General features: G+C 39.9%; 1 protein-coding gene across 2 annotated transcripts; it reads right to left on the bottom strand.

The window, feature by feature from the left end:
* Positions 1–569: 569 nt before the first annotated feature.
* MGST2 (microsomal glutathione S-transferase 2) lies at positions 570–11935 on the bottom strand. 2 transcript variants are annotated; one of them, XM_013951624.1, is made up of 6 exons: positions 11848–11935; positions 6542–6641; positions 4877–4947; positions 2882–2963; positions 1787–1952; positions 706–781 (listed from the first exon to the last, which is right to left on the bottom strand). In XM_013951624.1, exons 1-5 carry the CDS (start codon positions 11903–11905, stop codon positions 1787–1789), a joined length of 477 nt encoding a protein of 158 aa, XP_013807078.1. In that variant the 5' UTR covers positions 11906–11935; the 3' UTR covers positions 706–781. The 2 variants fall into 2 exon arrangements, with proteins under 2 accessions (XP_013807079.1, XP_013807078.1); XM_013951625.2 differs by lacking the exon at positions 1787–1952 and having other exon boundaries at positions 570–781.
* Between the last annotated feature and the right edge of the window lie 7503 nt (positions 11936–19438).

Here is a 19438-nt window from a genome sequence, read left to right as displayed (position 1 = left end):
GGCCCCACTTCTACGAGAAAAGTGTTTGAGCATGTGTTGAACTGTAAGCATGTGTATAAAATCAAAAGGCCTTCTCAGAAGTGTAAGGTCAAGTATGGCTTTAAATGTTTTCCTGAAGAAAGCAGTGTTTCAGTGTATGCTTAAACACCCTCCTGAAGTGGGATTGGATATACTTGCAAAATTGGGACCTTTCAACAGCATAGTGCAACAAAGCATATTTTTACATTTGTGTAGAATAGAGGACACTGCTTGAGAAAATGAAGAGGAGTGAAGGAAGACTATGGAGGCATTGGCAAAGCCGAAGGACATTGGGTAAGATGGGCTGTTACTTAAAGTGTGAGTTGCAGCTAGGTTACTTGGTGAATTAATGATTTTAGTTTTATGTAATTTGTTTAGGGTTTACAGTACCGTATGTGAAACCAGAACATTAATTGAAAATGCAGACATGACACAGCATTCTGTCTGACAGACTCCTTTGCAAGAGCACCGGGAAAGGAGAAAGTGCAGACAAAGCTCAGGAGAAGCATGCATTTTGCATTGCAGTGGGTTTTAGGAAAGAATTCTGATGTGTTAGCCAGACACAGTTTATCTCTTTGATGTCCAGGGAAAACATCTGCATTATTTATTTTTTAAAAAGAAAAAGAATCTTCAAAACAATTTACGTAATTTCTTCCCAATGCTGAAGTCCAGGTATTCATCCAGAAGGCTGTTAACAATCCCAGCTGCACCCAGGGTTATCAAGCAGGCCAGAACTATCAAATTCAAATAAAAACCTGTTAACCTAGAGGAGGAAAAGAGAAAAATACTGTTACAGGTTGGGTATAGTGTATTTACCATGACACTGCTTGTCCGCACCAGTTAAGAAGAGCTATGTAGAATCAAAAAAGGTTCACTATAGCAAGGTTCACTGTCCACAGAAGCTTAAGTGACTACATGCTCGGGCACAACAGTGTGGACGGGGAGTCTGAGAATCTCACTGGTGCCTAAAACTTGGTACAGCTCTTCTGTATATATCACATCTAAACACAGATTTGAAAATGGTGAATTTCCTCACTTTCAGGAAAGCCTGAAAAGCCTTAGTTTAGCCTTGTGAACACTGATCAGAGCCAGTTAGAAGGGTAAAGCATATAAGTCACTTGTAAAGGCCCCTCCAGAACAGAAACCAAGTAGAAGGTGTGTGTACGTATTGCATTCTTAAGAAATCCAGCCCTGGCAAACCTGAAGTGGAATTCATTTATTCAAGTGTGGTAGTGTGTGCATCAGCATGCTCATGTGGACCAGGTGAGCAAGTTTCTCTGTATAACTACCACTGCTGTAGTCTGTGATTAGAATTGAGAGTTAATGTGAAGACTAATTAGCTTCTTGCTGCAGGGCCTGCTTGAGGTATGTTGTATGTTTTGGAGCCTAGTTCTGCATGCCCAACTTGTACCGATCCGTCATTAGCTGAAAAGCCTGCTGAGGGATGGCATGAGCAAGGCACACAGAAGCAGGCCTTATGAGCGCATCCATTTCCTAGGGTGCCAGGCTGACTTGCAGCACCCATGCAAAGAAATTAAGAGTTTCACGAGAATGTAAAGCTCTGTCTAATAATGAAGCCAGCCACTGTTCTTAGGCTTCCTTAAGAGGCTGAAGCTATTAGTCTAAGAAAATAAGTATAAAATAAAGCATAAGAAAGAATTTTTTTTGGGGGGGGGGAGCAAAAGACTCTTTAGTTTGCTTATTAGAGAAAAGTCCATTATATTTTATCTGCCCCTTTATTTTAGAAGGTCTTGCTACCCAGACTTACTTAATAGTTACTGATTTTCTGGTTGGTATTCATGGCATCATTTGAACTATTGCATCTCTGACTGGGAGATATAAAATTATCCCCATATATTTGCTGTGGAAAACTTGGCCTTGCCCTTCTCTTAAGCAACAGCTCTTCAAAACAGGATGAAGGATTGGTGGAGACTCTAGTGAAGAAGAAGAATGATAACCTCAGTATAAAAGCTATGGAAAATAGCTTTGTAGTCCAGCCTGTTGCTGCTGCAGGATTATTCACTACACACAAAAAAAGTGCTGTTTATAGTCTGATTGTTTCATATATTTCTCCAGAAAGGTGGATTCCCAAGCCTTTTATTTTTATGACTGGCATATATCATGCTACTTTCTTTTTATGACTGATTTGTGTGTTGGAAGAGGAGCCTTAGGTTAGGGCCCATAAGATAATAGAGTGGCTTCAGTGAGGCAAGAAATAAATTATGTGTTTGAGTGTACACTCATGCGGTGGAGGGGTATTTTGCTGATGTTGATGTTTTTTGAAGCAGAATTCATGTTACCAGATGCTGTGCACTTAACATTCATTAACTTACGCTTATCCGAAGCTGTGTTTTCTTATCTGTTTGGTGAAAGTTCATCTGCCTACAAGGCCAGATTTGCTTGCTTCTTTTAATGTGTTTTGTATGGCTAGAATAAGTGTGTTAATTTGACAAACTGAGGAAAAATGAGAATAGCAGGCGAGCAGGTACTGTGTATGCTGTGTCTCAGCAGTCTCCCGTCATACAGTAATCCTGAACTGCAAAACTGTGCTTCTGCTTTCAATCCCCTTTGAGTCTGGCTGCTGATATGCTGTTCAGTAAAAAGCAGGCACCCACGAGGTGTTACATGGAGAGCATCAAACCTTTTGTCTCTCATGACCTGTAGCACATGCAAATCTTAACCTAGGCTTCTACTGTAACAGCCAGCCTGCCTCCCTGAGGGTTTTTGTTTCAGACCTCTTGCTGACACTTTACACATGTTGCATTCAATTATAGTCACTTTTCACTGCCAGTCCTTGGCTCTAAGCCCAGCTTCAGACCACAGCCTGGAGCTTTCAACCTGCATGCAGATGGTAACTCCTTACCTTCCTTTTATAGATGCTACATAACCGTGGAAGTACTTGTAGCGGGCAAACATGTACATCAGACCCAGAAAGGAAGCTAATTCTAGGAAAGAAAAGATTAGTAGGGGAAAAAAAGGAAAAAACAGTTAGAAAACATAACAATGAGGATCGTACGCAGTTAGTCACTTCAGTTATGTTTTCTAGTTATGTAACACTGGGTGTTTTCATAGCTATCCATACTCTGGGAAGTAATATTGCGAAAGAAATACACACACACACACACACACACACACACATTTTTTTTTCTTAAACATTCACTACAGAATGCTCTTGGTATGTATTTACTGGTAGGGGTGGGCATAGGCCTGTCCAAAAATAATCTAAAAGCATTCCCTAACCAGGAGATCTCAAAAACTCACAGCAGTCTGTAGTCCCCACAGTTTGGTTATCCCACAGACAGGATGGTGGTTGGAGCACTGCCATTTTATATTGTTATGGCAGTTCATGTTAAAGGAAAGTGTTTGTTTTGGAGAGAAAATCTTATTTATGTTGTTAATAACCCCTTTGCATTTATATAGCTGCTTTTATCCAAGGACATGAGAGAAAGCTGTACTGAATGTTAGCTTTCTGACCTCCCTGTGGGAAGAGCATAAAGTTACCTCCATTTGATAGATGGAGCAGGGAGTGTAAGGTCAGTTGTATTATCCAGGGCTAAGCATTACCAGTTAATTTTTTTTTTTTTCTTTCAGACCATGTAAGTAAGTATTATAGAGCATGACTTCTACTCTGTTCTGGCTTAACTCTAGTAAGTGTACCTATGGGAGATGCTTAGCTGAAAAAATGACTTACAGGGGAGGTTAACATAATCCTTCTTTTCTTCCATGTGACAGTGCATATCTGTGTTGCTGTTAGTGAATGTGATTTTGCTTGATTCAAGTGTCTGTCTGTGAGCACATGTACTATTCCTTATCCAATTTGTGGACTGAAGTGGTGTTAACTCTGCAGTTACATTGGTGCAGTGGAGATGGGAATCTATTTATAAGAGAGCCCCAAAACAGAATGACTGTTTTGGAGCAAACAGAAAATGGAGAGGAAAACTAGTTTTTCAGGAAGGAGAAGTTTAGCGAAGTATGAACTAATTTTCCTTTCTCCAGACACACAGGCTCCGTGCTTCCAAAACATGACTTGGGGAAGGGTTAATAAGGGAAAAAGTGAAGGTTAGACTGTGTCACAAATGTTAGCTCTACAAAAGTCCACTCCATCACTGTTAGGAGACTCTGTGGATCTGCCTCGGAAAATCCAACAGAGTGAGAGGTTAGAAAGCACAGTAGTATCTGAGTTCTCAGGACAGTTGGCCAAAAATGGCCTGCTTAGGTGCTTAAGAAAACACAATGGTTTTCCCAAGCCTTCCCTGCATACCTGAATTATAGTAACTATCTATATGTGGAGATGCTGCTGTTTTGGCTGAGCTTGAACTCTCAATACTAGCTTGTGCTAAACCCCAAAACAAACGAATGAGTTGTAGCCCAGTGGTGGTGTCACTCATCTGGTATATAAAATCCCAAAGATTTGCTGACTTGAACTCTGTCTCCTTCAGCCGGGGGTCCAGCTACAGGGATGACTGCTCCAACTGGAGCCTCCTCAGGCTGCTTCCTCCCCAGGGACAGTAGCTGTGCTTGATGTCCTGTGGGAATTGTCCCATAATGTGTAAATAATTGTTAGTGGGAAACATCTGGGAGCTGCTTTTCTGAATGACTCACCCTGGAAATCCACTGAATAAATGAAAAATAGGGTATGTTCCATGATTTGCAAAGAAAAGTAAAAGCTAGTGGGGCTATGTGAAATGCCATGACTATGCAGGAATTCAGTATAGCCCTCCAAAAGGAGTACTCAGTGATATACAGGTAATGAAGTTAAAGAAAAGCAGATGTCTACAGTAACTGACCACCTGATACAACCAAAGTATATTTAAAAAAAACAAAAACAACTTTTCATTCCAAAATAAAAAGTGTTTACCTTGATTAAAAAATGATCCTGCAATCCAGAGGGCAGTCAGAAATATTGGATAAAACTCTGCACAGTTTTGTCTGCAGAATAAATTCAAAAGAACATTATTGTGGAAAGAAAAGGAATTGTGGGTGGGATTTTTCAAGGACAGTCAGCTTTGGCCTAATTTTGTTCCCTCTAAAGTTAATGCCGTAGAATCTAGTGGGAGCACAGTCACACCAGCATTAGGCACTCTTAAAAACCCATTCTTTGTAATTTCAAATATGAACATTAACTATTTCAAACATTTTTGTGGTATTTAAACTTAGACAAGAATCTGGATCTCAATTACATGGAAGTGCTTAACAGATAACCCCAAATCAAGTGCTTGTGTAGCAGAGAGAGACAGGAATTCCAACACATCCCTGGATGTAATGCTAATCACTCATCTCCATATTCTGCCTGCAAGTTTTGTGGGTCAGCATTCCCCAAACTGCAAGAGGAAGCATAGGCAGTTTGGATTGCTCTGCTGAGGCCGAGGCCTCTATGAAGTGCTATTAGGCATAAGTAGTACATGATAGATCTGGTTAAGACAGTATCTTTATTTGTGAACATCATCAGTTTTCAAACCAATATTTTGTTGGGATATCTTTTCTTGGTTGTCATTCAGAATGAATTTCTCTTTAACAAATTAGGCAACCTTCTATATCTAATATATGCTGTTGTCTGATATATTATCTAATATATTCTGTGTCTAATTTTTTTGTTATCCAATAGAACTATGGTTATAGGAGATGGAATTGTTTTAAACAATACCGTGTTAAATATAAATACTTATGTTTAGGGGCATTAGCTAATCACTAGCTGAAGCCCTTTAGGAAAACACCGTGTTTTTAGACAAGCTATCCCACAATAATCCCCTGGGATACTGAGGTTTTCTGTGCTCTTGTCTTCTAACTGTTTTGTGCTGGGTACAGTCCAAGAATCAGAATTTGAACAATGACTGGTTTAAATGGGCTAAACTTATCCCATTATCATTAAAAGAATAGCTGAACCATTTGAAAAGTGATCTGTGTCTGTAACTGCATTATTTTTCATTTCTTGAGCAAAGGATGCAAAGAAAAGGTAGTGTCTTTAAGATAAGGTTTTTGCTTATCTTCTGAACTGAATCTTCTTTTTAAAAAAGCTGTAGAAAAGTTAGAAATCCTGGAAGGCTGGGAAAAAGATTCTTGATGCTGAAAATTCTTAATTAATATTGAGCCTGTTGTTATATTCAACAGAGGAAAAAGTGCATAGATTTTCATATGTAATTTGTAGATACACATTACGAATTTGAATGTAAGCCTTCTAAAATCAAGATTTGAAAAGTATCGTAAATGTAAGAAACCATTGCAATACGTGTACACCACTCAGTGCAATTACTTTCTCAAATCAAGTCAATGGCTCCACAAATGGCGGTGATTAGCCGTGGATCACAACCATTTCATGTAAGAGCAGAGTTGTGGCAAGTGTAATTCCATAGAGATATGTGCAGATGATATTTCACCAGTAGCTAAGATGTAGTGTCATAACGTAGAGCAGAAGATAAATACAATTTTTTTAAAGCTCATTTTACCTTGGAATTCTCTAGTGCCAATGAATTAGGCGAATAAAGATGTTATTCATTGCCACCATCGTAATGATCTCAGAACTTACTGTGCACGAAATGTTCTGTCAAATTCTGGAGCTCCAGTGACAGCTGGGGGCATGACCTTGTGCTTCATTCTTGATTTTCCCACCAGCCAAGCAAAATGGCCTGTAAGCAAAAATAAAGGCTCATGTATTACACAATTTTTCTAAAAACAAACAAACAAAAAAAACCCCCCAGCAACTCAGTTGAGTCCTTAACATGTCAGTCATTTACAACATCAATCATTTTTAAATTGAAATCATTGTTCTTTGCATTTCATATGGTGGAAAGAGAACAGTATTAGATAAACTAGATTTTCCCCTTCAAAAATTCAAGTCAACTTCAAACACGACTTACTTATGAGGAAGGAGAAAAAATAGTTTTTCAGAAATATATGCATTCTCTGTTAGCATTTGCTGAAATTAGCTATACCTTAAATATCCTTTTGCTTTGTCTAAATTGTAGAACTGCGCAGCCTAGGAGCAGTCCAGTTACACTACAAAAGCATATGCTGTGTTAGTAGTATCACAGTAACCAAATTGCCTTGATGGAGGTCACCCACCTTACTTGTTTAAATAGTGTGTGATCATTTTATTTTAGTGATACTAACAACTGTGAAACTTTGGAGTATGGGATGTTGTTACATGCTCTGGAAGCAAAAATCTGGTAGCCACCTTTTAAAATGTATTTAGCAATGTCTTATAGTGCATGCTCTTCCATCTGTTTTGACCATCTTGGACTGTCAAAATTCTGTATGTTGGAAAGAGCAGAGAGAGCTGCAACTGGGGAGTCCATAGTCTGTTCCCTGCTCTCCACCTCACCTGCTGGAGAGCTGATCTGTTGGAGAGCGCAGGCTGTTTCTGCTTCCACTGATGGAGCTGATAATACTTAACCTGTCTTGCAAAGCATTTTTTAGGTCTAATGTAGTGCTGTGAACAGCATAGATTACCTACTGCAAAGTGACTAAATGTCAGCTGCAAAAAAAAAAAGAAAAGAAATATCTATTCACTTCTGACCTTTATTTCTAGGATCTCTTCTGATATGCATATGTGTGCCTCATTTTTATTGGTATCCTCATTGCAGAAGTCTGCCTTTAAAAGTCTAGCAGAGGCTCACAAGGACAAAAGGCTAGAAAGTTGCTTAATCTTTGGATAGCAATTTTCAGTAGGCAGCAGATCTACTGGGCATCTCCCTGTTTGACCTTAAAACTCTCGGGGTACCTGGAGTTCTTTTTCTGGCCGTGTTGTAACCACCCTGTGGGAGAAGCTCACTATCTACCTTTTACCTGAAATTTGTCCAGATCCAGAAACTAGGCACCCATCTGAGTTTGCTGAAAAAGCTACTCTAATGGGTGTGCTCAGAGCATAGCTTCTGTCCTCCCTTCAGAGAGCAGTGGCTTTAAAACACAGCTAGAGATATTAGTGGTGCTGCCCTGTGCACCTTTCATGTCTCAGCCTTGTGGCCAAGCCTTTTCCCAAAAAGGCATTTTCCCATCTGTCTTCTCTCCATATAGGTAATTACATGCTGTGTTCAGGTGACCTCTTAACCTTTCCCTCCAGAGACTAGTCAGAGCATCTCAGATATCTCACTGTAAGGCAGGTTTACAGGACCTTTCATTGTATTTGCATCCAGCAAGACCTCCTCCACTCCCACCCACACATCTCTTGTTGTGCCTGGTGATTCATCCATTATTTGACACCTTGCAGCATTTTCAGAGGGGAAGAATGGCAGTAGGGAGGGTTTAGGGAACATGCTTTAGGGAGACTGAAACTCATGGAAGCACAAGAATGCTTTTTGAGAAGTATTTTCCTGGGAAATGTAACTGAACAGTTGCTTTTTGACCTCTGCCACCCACGTAATTACCCTTTTTTTGTGACGAGTGCTACATGCTGGCAAATCCTGCCTGGCTTATCAGCCAGAAGTGTTAGGCAAGCCTTAGCATTTCATGGCAATAGCATTTCCAGCCAGCAATGGATAACTGCTTTTCTGGCTTCCCAGAGCCATATGATGCTTACCACCAGTCTGGGACTAGGATTTTTCTACTGAGCAACTAAGGGAAGTTGAGGCAGCTCATCACATCTGAACTAGCTGAAACAGCCTTGAACGTATGCCAGGCAAAATAAACTTACTGGGGGAAGTAAGAAGATAAGGGCATTGTATGGGCCAGATTGTGTTTCAGTTTGTTCAGTACAACTAACCAATGGTATAGCTCCGGCCTCAGCTGTAATGCACTTTGGCCTTGGTACTGCTAGGTCGGCACGGTTCTAGTTTGAGGGGCAGAGATTTGCAAGTGGGACAGTCTGGCTAACCATATGCAGAAATAGAGATCTGTAATGAGGCTATGCTGATAGTAAGGCCAATCATTGTAAAATCCACCTCTTAAGTAGCTTTCTACTGTGATCAATGAGAACTTCGCTTGAGTTAGGGATGAGTGGGCTTTTATATGCCACTAAAACCCCAGCCAGGGCACTGTGTAATGGGAGAACTAGAAACATGTCTGTCACCTTAAAAGAAAAGGTGAGCCTGGCGTGCAGACCAAGACAGGTGCCAACCGGGGACTTGCAAAGAGCTGAGTAGAGGAATAATTACTATATTTTCTGTTAACTGTATAGGACTTGACTTCTAGTTCCTTTGTGGTGAATAGAAAGCAGTGATATAAGTCCAAATTTAAGTTTTGTGATTATGGTTTAACAAGGACTAAAGTAAATAATAAAGCAATGGGAGAGCGCTTCTGCCCCACCCACTGGAGGTGCTGTAGTGAGGACTCTAGAAAGCATTGCAGCAGGAGTGTGGAGGGATTTTCATAGCCTTTTCTGTATCCAGCCCCACTCTGTAACAAGTTGTTCAGTTCTTGTAGGCTAAATTACATGACTTAGGTAGTTACAAAGTATGCTTGACTTGCCTTTGTTTGCTTTTTTTGCTTTCATTTTCAGGTGGCATTTATGGTTACTGAGTTAATACCTTTACTTTGAAAATACAGGACAAAGCAGGCTTTCAAGTAACATTAACTCTCAAACACTGTATGTGTTAAAAAGCCTATAGAGAAGGTGATATTTGTATCAAAATGTGTGATAGTGCATGTTAATTTGCATGACTTTGCCTAACAGCCTTTTTTAAAAAAATCAAATGCTTTTTAATAATTTCTTATTGGATCCAGGAATTATTAAGAGTGATTTAAAAAGGCGCAAGTTCAGAGAGATGCTTCAAAATGCAGAAGTACCGGTGTCCTCTCTGCTGGATTCTGTCCTATATCACTGACTAGGAATTCATGCTGTTCATTTACTGGATTCCCCTGGTTTCCCATAAATCTACAGAACATGCTAATCTCTCAAGCAAATCTTTGCTGCTTAAAACTGGATTCATGATTGGAAACTACTTTTTGCATTGTTTCTGCTCTTTCTTTCTACCCTAGAGCATTTCTTACACAGCGTAATCTTTAACTGACCTGATTCTTTGAATAACTCACAATTCTGAGTGTCTAAATCTTGTCTTTCTGTACCTCTGATGATTGTTAAGTGAAACCTGACCTCCAGCACTGCTTCAGGGAGGTCGTATCACACATTAGCACTTTCCTGCCTCAGGACCAGAGGCTCAGCAGAATAAACAGAAGAGTAAACAGAGCACTGTAAGTGCTTTGCATGTTGTGTGTATTTTGCTCACAGCAATCAGTCACACTCCGGCCTGCTTCCCTTACCTGAACTGGTTATAACTCTTGCTTATAGTACCAGTTTTGCAACATTCAGTGAAAAAGGTGTTTTGTACTCACATTGGTTAATCACCTGTGTTGGTTTACCCAAGCTAGAAAGAGTGCTGAAAGTAAACAAGCTGTGATGATTTAAATCAGATTAGGAGATCAGATTCTTACCAAGGTTTCTCTTTGGGCTTCATGGCAGACTGCTAGTGTAAGTTAAAACCTGGGCTATCTTGTCTTTTCTGTAATTTTAACTAAGATTAACTAATATGGATGAACCAACACAAGGAAAAACCTAGGTATTTCCCCCTCCCTTTCCAGTGTCAATATCTATATGATTCCTTGAATTTTCAGACTGTACTAGCTTTCTAGATTAAAAACAAAAAAAACAAAACCAAAAACCTTCACACTTCTACTCCATTAAAAATCAAAATGGGCTAGCTGAACTTTTACGGAAGTTGATGGTAAATATTGTCACCAGATAGAAATGTTCTGTGTGATAGGCTCATTGTAGCTGATCTGAAGATATAAAAACAGAGCATGATACAGGTAACCTCGGACATTCCAGTTACATACTCCATCCCTCCAAAGACATGCAATTTAGAAAATTAAATTTTAGGCACTTTTTATTTGCTGTATGTTGTGTTAGGCTTTTTTTTTTTAGCCTGGAGGGGTCACATTCTCAAGCTTTTCTTCTGCCAGGTAGCAACATTATTTCAGCAGCTGGGGTTTTAAGAACAAACAAACAATCACACCACATTAAGTAAGCTGGCAGTGCTGCAGGTATCTGAAATAAGGACAAAGCAATTATCTTTAACTCACTCTTAATCTCATGCTAACTTAGCAAAATTGCCTTCAAGATGTATCCTGTTTTCTGGTGTAAACACAACTATATGAATCAACATATCTCAAAGAAAATAATGGCAAGCATTAAAAATGCTACAAGAGATTTAGACTGATACACAGAAAAAACAGTGTCTCAAACTTGCCCGCATCTTTCCCTAGTCATCTAGCCTGATAAAATGGGAAAAATATATGTCCTTGATTCTCAACAACATATCTGTAGGGGATAAAATAAATCTGTTTAGAGTTTTAAGGAAATCTAGTGATAAGAACATATTATGGAATGTGCTCATATTATTGCTGCCTGCTCTATAGGTTTTCTTTCTTTTTTCCTTTCAGATACTTAATACTATGCAATCTATTGGGGGGAATAATTTTTACAGCACTTTCAGTCCAGCATTCATGTATTTGATTTGACAAATTTACTCTCACTTTTGATGTTTTCAGTTGCCTAATATTCAGGTGCCTAAATAAGAATCAAAACCAAGACAGAACATGGCTTTTGGGTAACTTTACAGCTAGTTACAAGCTCTCACAATAGTACGGTTCTAAAAAGTCAGTAAACAAAATAGAAATTGAAAACAAATTAGTTTCTCCCACAGGGAAAAGTAATCTGTCCCACTGTGCCAACGCCCTTTCAGACTACAGAGAGGGTAAATAATGTTCCAGTGAGAAAAACCTTAGGAGTTCTCAGAAATTAAAGTTACATAACAGCTAGTTTAGCATAAGATAATTCCAGTACTTCAGAATCAGTGGAAACCTCCCCAAGCCCCAGCTGCACAATCCCACAGATCTTACATTGCTGGAAGGCAGAAAGAAGAGATACAGCAGCGAGCAAAACTAAATCACCAGCCATGCTCCCAGCAGCTTCCGCGTGCAAGCAGGATGTGTGTATAGGAGAGAGAAAGATTGAGTAATAAGGAAGAAAAAACAGGTGGGAGAATTGCACAGCTTTTCAGGACTGTAACAAAGATCAGCCTTGGAAAAAAAACAACTTTTTAAAACTGGAGCGCAAAATTATGACCATTTTTAGTTCTTGAAAAAGTTAAAAACACAGCCAGCCAGCTCTGCTTGCCTCTTACCTGTGTGAAACCACAGGGAGAACAAAAACAGCCTTTTGTGCCTCTGTGGATTCACGTGTTCTTTTATGTCTTAGATTTCAGCTGTAATCTCTTTGGGGGTAAAGACTTTTTTTCTGTGTTTGTACAGTGTCCAGCACAGCAAGGTTCACATCCATCTCTGGTAGCGCCACTCCAAAGCAGCAGGTGCAGGAGATAAGAGGGGAAAGTGGAGCTTTGTGCTGTCCTTACACTTCATTCAGGGGGTTTGCCAAATATGTCTAACTTAGTCTCATGTGAATGGCATGACAGCCGCTTACTGATAGTCAGCACACAGAAAGGAATTATTCATGATAGTTCAAGGGGTAAAACTACTGAGAAAGAAAGAAAAATCTCCCCTGATTTTACTGTCTGGAGTATGTTTTCTATAGCTTATGCCTAGGCCAAGAATTAGGAGAGATTATCTCAGGGACATTTTTTTCCATCAGCTAGCCTTAACTAATAGCAAGTTTATTGTTGTTAGCCTTTAAGATCCCATAAGATCACTGGAACAAAACCAGTGTAATGTTTGTTGTGATTTCAGGATTATCTATCCACTTTGTCTCCAGCTGGTGTTGAACTGGGGTTCACTGAGTTCAGTCAAATATGCATATTTTAAAGGCTAAGGTAAAACATATTTTAAATCAGTTATTTCATCTTGCTGAATTTTAAAATGTAAGTTCTTGGGTGTTAATTCAGTATATTGTTCTCTACAAAGACTGGAACAGTAGATACACTGTAATAATGGTGGTTAGATGTTTGTGTTTAGTAACTATTTAATTACTGATTTAAACACCTTAATTACTGTTGTTGTTACAGTATGGGTTTGGCTTTCTGACAAGACAGTTTCTCTATGCTTTTAGAGGCTGGCTCAGGAGTGTTCAAAGGATTGTCACCCTACTGATACAGGGAAGTAAAGAAAAACTCCGGCACAGAGATGCTAACTGAAAAGTTTGAAAGATCATTTTGAAAGGTTAAAACCACAGGAGCTAAACACTTTGAGGTCTTCAGCTGATGTTAAAGTTACATTTTTTTCTGACTTCATTCAAAGTATGCTAACTTCAAAATGGCAATGGACATGCAAAATCCAAGAAACTTTGACTTCCAGTAGGCAGGAATACCATCTGGGGGATGAGGTTAAATCCACAGAATGAATGTAAGTTAGGTGGCCATATGTCTGAACTAGAGTCCTCTTGAGGCTATGCTCGCTTTCCATTGACATCAGAGAGTTTGTAGTTGCCTATAGATTTGTATTGTCTTTGGTCGTGTGTAATTCACAGGCAACTTGATCTAGAGTTACCATCCTTCCCTGTCTAATCCAGGAACAGAAAGTCAGATCATATACAACATGAGACTCTTAGGTTGGGTTTATTTCTGATTGTGCAAGTATAGTAGTGCCTCAGATGCCTGGGGCTTCTATGATATAGTTATGTAAGCTCTGATATATAAGTAGATGCCAGAATCAACTAAGAGATTTCTCCAGTTATGTCAGGACATTTGGCAGTTTGTCTGTGGCTAATTTCTCAGCTTGTTCATGATGAATATAATTTGATTTTGTATTTCCTCCATTTGCATGTATTTTATATGTGCTTTGCTTACCTTTGTCATTGTAAATGCATGTGCTTTCTCTAGCTGTTCAAAGCCAAATAGCAAGAGAGGTTCTGAATAGTGAAATGCAATGTGGAGTCAAAGATTGATATGGTGTCACATGTATAAAACTTAGGTCTTTCCTATTCGGAAACAGTGGTATTTTATTCCTGCACCGTAATTTGTACTCATGCTCTACAGGGAAAATAAGTTTCTCTAAACAAAATTTACAGCAGTGGAAATGGAGGCATTGAGTGGGGGAGGGACTTGCTAGTTTCACACAGCAGATCTCTATCAGCACTGGGAATCCCAGTAGCCCCTGATTTTAAGGCAGACTAGTGGTCCTGCTGCTTGCTGACCTGTGCTTCCCTGGCAGACCTTCCCCAAAGAGTCTGGCTCATCTGTCCCTCTGTAGAGAAGCTCCTGGTGACCTGGCAGTGGAGGTAGATCCCAGCAGGGTGCAGAACTGTTGTCACCGGAGAGCAGATGGTTAGGGTAGTGAGACCAAAAGCATTTGAAGTATGAACCAGACTGTTCAAATAAGCTCTTTTAGTGGAGTTGCACTGTCAAAGCTGCTCAGTTTTGTCTCTGGAAGACCTGAAAAGAGCTGTACAAATGGCAGTGTTCAGTCTATGCTAGGGGTATAACTTCTTAAAGGCCAGTCAGTACTGGCAGTGCAACGTCTCTTATTTTTAAACACTTTCTAGGAGACAGGCTCTGAAGGACAGAGAGGCTCCTCTGGCTGGAAGGGAAAACATACTTGGACTCTAATATATTTCACTGGAAACTTTTATAGTATAAATCAACACTTCTACAAAGGATGAGGGTAGCTCATGTGTCAAAACTAGTTTAGCTACAGCAGTACCAGGAGCGAGCTCTGCAGTTTACTAATTTACTCTGCTTTTCAACCATATATTACAAAGAATGTTGGCCTATGTGGCACTGGGCTGTACCCAGGCTTTAAATTTATCAGAATTATGAAACAGGTGAAGCAGAAAGAGGAAGACCTTTATTCTGTCAAATGTTCCTACTGTTACCTCCTAAATACCAGCTATAACCCTTGTCTGCTGTTGTTGCATATATACTTTGAGTGGGGCTTTGGGGAAAGGATGAACAATCCATTTTGTCCAGTTCATTTTAATGTCTGATTTTTCAGAGTCCTCTGGTTTGCGGAAATGTAACCGAAAAATAAAATGTTCTCAATTTCCATCTCATCCTCTGGACATTGGTGGAATGACTTCAGACTGTTTTTGGTGGTGGTAGCAGAGCAGATTTAAAAGGATTAAATAAGTTAGTAATCAGAGGTTCAGATTCTTCCCCAATCTATACCTTTTGCAGTCTTATGTCATCTGCATCAATACTGGATATAAGCAGGAAAGAATTTGGTTCATAGTGTTCTCATGTGGGTGTACAAAAGATGGATGTGCTTTACCTCTCATCAGTGTTAATGTGAGTTGCTGTATGCACATAAATTCCCACATGCCCGCATGCCCACAGGCCTCTGATTTCTTTATGGCCTTTAGATATCATTAGATTTTTTTATTTTGGATCCTTCAAGAACATATCTGGGATGCAGTAATGGATTGGGATAGAGGTATTATATTATTACGTATGTGTATAAAATATAAGCTGTGCCAGTCTTGTGTTATACCCCATTGTAATCGTACTATGCTTTCAAAGTAGAAGGAAAAAGAGAAGTCTAGATCATGATAAGAAATACCTTCATATAATTACAGTATGGGAGTGGGGTTTTTTGTTACATATTCACCTGGTCTCAGCCCTGAGGAAACTTAGAAGTGCAATGGTTTGGGAGAGATTGTCAGAACCCTTTCCGGAAAATGGTGTATGAGCATGTCTGCACTGCACTGTAAAAGCTGTGTGTGTATGGTTATCAGAGAATACATGGGGCATACAACTGGGTAGAAGCTGAATATTCCTCACCTCCCATGTCTCAGACCTCCTTCTAACCTAAATGTTTCTGAAACAGGCTGTGTCTGTTCTCTGGAGATGTATTGCTAACACAAGAAGGGAATTCTGCGAACCATGCCTCTCCCATTCTGCAGAAGAGGAGGAAATGCAGTATACAAAGCTATTTTCCTTTCTTTCCTTTGATTTACTTGTGAGAAACTTAATGAGTGCTGCAAAATCTAGCAGGCTGGAGCCTGGGTGTTGTGGGCCTTGCATTCATATTATCTTGGAGGAGAGAGTTGCACAAAGTCACATTTTTTTTGGTCAGTGCATATGATTATGTGGGAAGATTAAAACCAACTCTCCCGAATTCTTCACCGTATGGAAATCAGTGTGGCTTACATTTAGTGACTCATTCACAGGCTAAAGTGGCCATGGACCATTATGATCATCTTGCCTGACTGCCTGTATAATACAAATTGGCAGCATTTCAACAATGAATAATAATAACTCATTAATAAGTTATGGGAGCTGAGAGTCAGTGCTGTTTCCAGAAGTTAGAATACTTCCTGTATCACACAGTCCTGCTGTCTCTGTATATGGTATCTCCGGTTTGCTGCAGGTAGTCTTGGAAGAATTGGGGGCTGGTCTGCGAGATGCAGATCCTGTATGACTTATGTCTGGATCAAAAGGAGATTTAAAGACTTTCCTGTTGCTATTGACCTATTGGAATCAGATCCCCAGCCCAGTGTGGCTGTTCTGATATGTAGAATGCGGGGGATTAAAGAAGATACAGCAAGAGATTTGAAGGCATGCATTACTTGTATGTCTCTTGTCTCCCTTTCCAAAACCTAATAGACTTGTGACAAAGTAGCACTTGCTCTTTTTTTTTAACTTGCTAATCTTGGAGAAAGAGCTGTATTAATTAGTGAACCATCTCAGCTCTAAGGATTCTTTTCATCCGTACTTACAGAAGCTAGTTTTATTTCATCTTTGTGGAAATCAGCTGTGCTTAGGAGGTGGGAGATGGATTGTGCTCATGTCCAGCCTCATCCAGTGCCTGCAGGAGATAATGCAGCTCTTAGCATTCACTCATGTAGGTGGTTAATCGGGCCCAGGAACCCAGCCAGCTCTTCAATGCAGCTTGTGTTACAGATGTTCACAATTGTGTGCCATTATTTATTGCCTACATCTACCTCCTTTATGATACTCTAGTGGTAAATGTTGGCTCGTGGTGTCTGAGTGATTCTTGCTTGACCCCGACTACCAGGGGAACTTAGCAGATCCAATCATCCGATCATTGTCATAATTGAAAAATGGACAGTTTTTCAAGGTGCCTGCTATAGTTCAGCTCCTTCTGAATTTCTGTCAGGAGGGATGCTTGATTCCCTGAGATTTGCTTGAAAGTCCTGTGTGATTTGACCATGCTAACACAGGAGGTTAACGGCAGGGACAGGAACTGGAGGCAGGTAGCTGCCAAGGGCGGCAGTCCTTGAGCTTTGCATTCCAGACTCTGCACCTTCCTTTCATGCAGTGTACTCTCACGTGGCAGGTCTGAGAACATGCAGTGACTGCAATACCAGCTCCCTCTAGAAAAATAACTTAAGAAGCTGGTATTGTTAGTGCCATATTTGCATGCGCAGATTTTGAAAAGAAAAAAGGCTAGAAAATATCTTACTTATGTCATATTCCTTCAGTTCTCTAGCCAACCAGTGCAGATGCAAGTCAGATCCAACCCTTTCACATTTAAGGGAGGTTTCAATCATAATTTTCTAGAATCAGTGTTATCCCTAGTATATTCCATGACTGTCTATTCAGTTCTTGCCTCATTTCTGTGTATCAGTTCATCTCTCTTCTGTATTTATTATATTTACCATTTATTTCTGTATTTATTATATTTACCACTTCTTCTGTTTATCTTTGCAGCCCCTTCTTATCAATTAAAGGCTCTTCTCTTATCCTGTCTCTCCTGTTCACTCACTCCACCCATGTCCACTGCTACTTCACTCTCCCTTGATAGATGCTAATTCTTCCAGCCTCTTTTCATGTTTAGAGCGATTATATTTTAAAATCTAGAGACCCATGAAGCATTGTCTGTTCCATGACAGGAGAGTTGGTCTCCCATCCACTGTTGTGTTGCTTAGCAACATATTTCTCTCTCCTCTGATAGTCATTTCCCCTTGCACTGCCTGCTGATGCAAGCACAACAAGTTAAAGCAATATTACAGCAGCAGTTGCTCTTGTCACTGTTTACTTACTATTTATGGTTATTGCCATGAAAGGATTTGTAAATATTTCTTTACATCCTTCCTTGTTTAAAATAGATTTTCTTACATACTTTTGTGGCATGCCTGCATAATTATTGAATCGTCACTGCATTTCAGTGCACGTGGCATACAGTCTTGTCAGTGTTTTCTAGAGTGGTTTCTAGTGTTGGACATTTCTATTTTTCAGCCCCAAATTGTGATATCCAAGGTTTTATCTTCAGAAGTGCAAAAACCCAGTAGAAAAGAGTCAGACTTAAGTGCTTCAAATTGTGGCTCTTGTTTTTAGGTACCCATACATTTAACAAATTCTGCTCTGAATCACTTTCTGTCCCATTCAAAAGGACATTAATGCTAACATCAAGACTATAAAGTGAAAAAATTTCCATGAGCAGAGATAAAGCAACCAAGATCTGTTCCTGATGTCTGAGCCGTGTTTTATGTTTGCCCTTTCGTCTTCCACACTAAGCAATTGTAGCTGAGTCCTTCTTGTTTGCATTTGTGCATGTGCCAGAGAAGAAATATTGCTTCACTTGTCTATTTTCTCTGAAAGATGGCAGCAAGAAAGCCAGACTACATGTGTTTTCTGATCTTATTCTGAACATTCTGCTGAGGTATTTCCCTTGGCCTTTCCTTACTTTGATAAACCTCTGCTATTCAGGGTAGATCTGGAACGTTTTGTTCGTGCTGTTGGCTAGGTATGTGCTGCTGGATCCTCTACTGAGCATTGATTCAGCTCCAGATAGGTTTTATTCCATTTGTTAGCACTGACTGACTTTCTAGCTTGTGAAAAGAACTGACAGGTAGGAGAGAACTTTATTTTGTGTTGTAATAGTGCTGTACTGTCACACATGCATATGTATGTCTGCCATTGCCCTCTGCTGGGATATACCAGAACTACTGGTATGTGCCCTCAGCAGTCTGAGCTAGAGGAACCCTTCTAATTTCCTGAATAGAAGCCTGTCCTTTATTCTAACCAAATAGCTGTAGTAAGGCTGCTTGCACGTAACTGGCTGACAGACTAGATAGCCCTATTTGTTCTGCCATGGAGTATCATGTAGAGCTCGGTGCAACAAGGAACACAGCAACTAAGCTGGAATAGAAATATCCACCTCATAGGGGTCCAAACTGTGAAGGAGCATTAAAGCCATCTCTGTTGTGAAGCAGAGTTTAAAAAAAAAAAAAAAAGATGGGGTTGTAAATATTTTCTCATTCAGCTCTGCTTCTGACTATCACTAATTTAGTCATAGCAAAGTCACTTCATTTCAATTTTGCCGTCAATTATCAGTTGTTTCCAAGCAGGGAGGAAGGTTGAAGAGCTGTATTGCCTACTCCTTTTCCAGGCCACTAGTTTAAAGATTGGGAACCACTGTATTATTTGCTCGTAGTCCCACTGAAGTCAGAGCTGCCACTACTTAATGCAAGGCAGTACTGAAGGGCTAGACTCTCAGATTGCGGTCTGACAAACTGGCTCCTCATTTGTGGCTGCTTGTTCCTCCCCCACACCTCTGTGCATCACCCACAAATTTTAAT

This window comes from Apteryx mantelli, chromosome 5 (assembly GCF_036417845.1).
Source record: "Apteryx mantelli isolate bAptMan1 chromosome 5, bAptMan1.hap1, whole genome shotgun sequence".
Taxonomy (NCBI): Eukaryota; Metazoa; Chordata; class Aves; order Apterygiformes; family Apterygidae; genus Apteryx; species Apteryx mantelli.
Note: the sequence above shows the minus strand (reverse complement) of the source record. Positions and strands in the feature narration are given on the sequence as shown.

Bases quoted from the DNA above. Each gene is read 5' to 3' on its own strand.
- MGST2 (XM_013951624.1), bottom strand. From the start codon at position 11,905: ATGGCTGGTGATTTAGTTTTGCTCGCTGCTGTATCTCTTCTTTCTGCC. The intron at 6,642-11,847 runs GTAAGATCTGTG...TTTTGCTTACAG, and splicing joins TCTTTCTGCCTTCCAGCAAT to GCCATTTTGCTTGGCTGGTG. The intron at 4,948-6,541 runs GTAAGTTCTGAG...TTTATTCTGCAG, and splicing joins GACAGAACATTTCGTGCACA to ACAAAACTGTGCAGAGTTTT.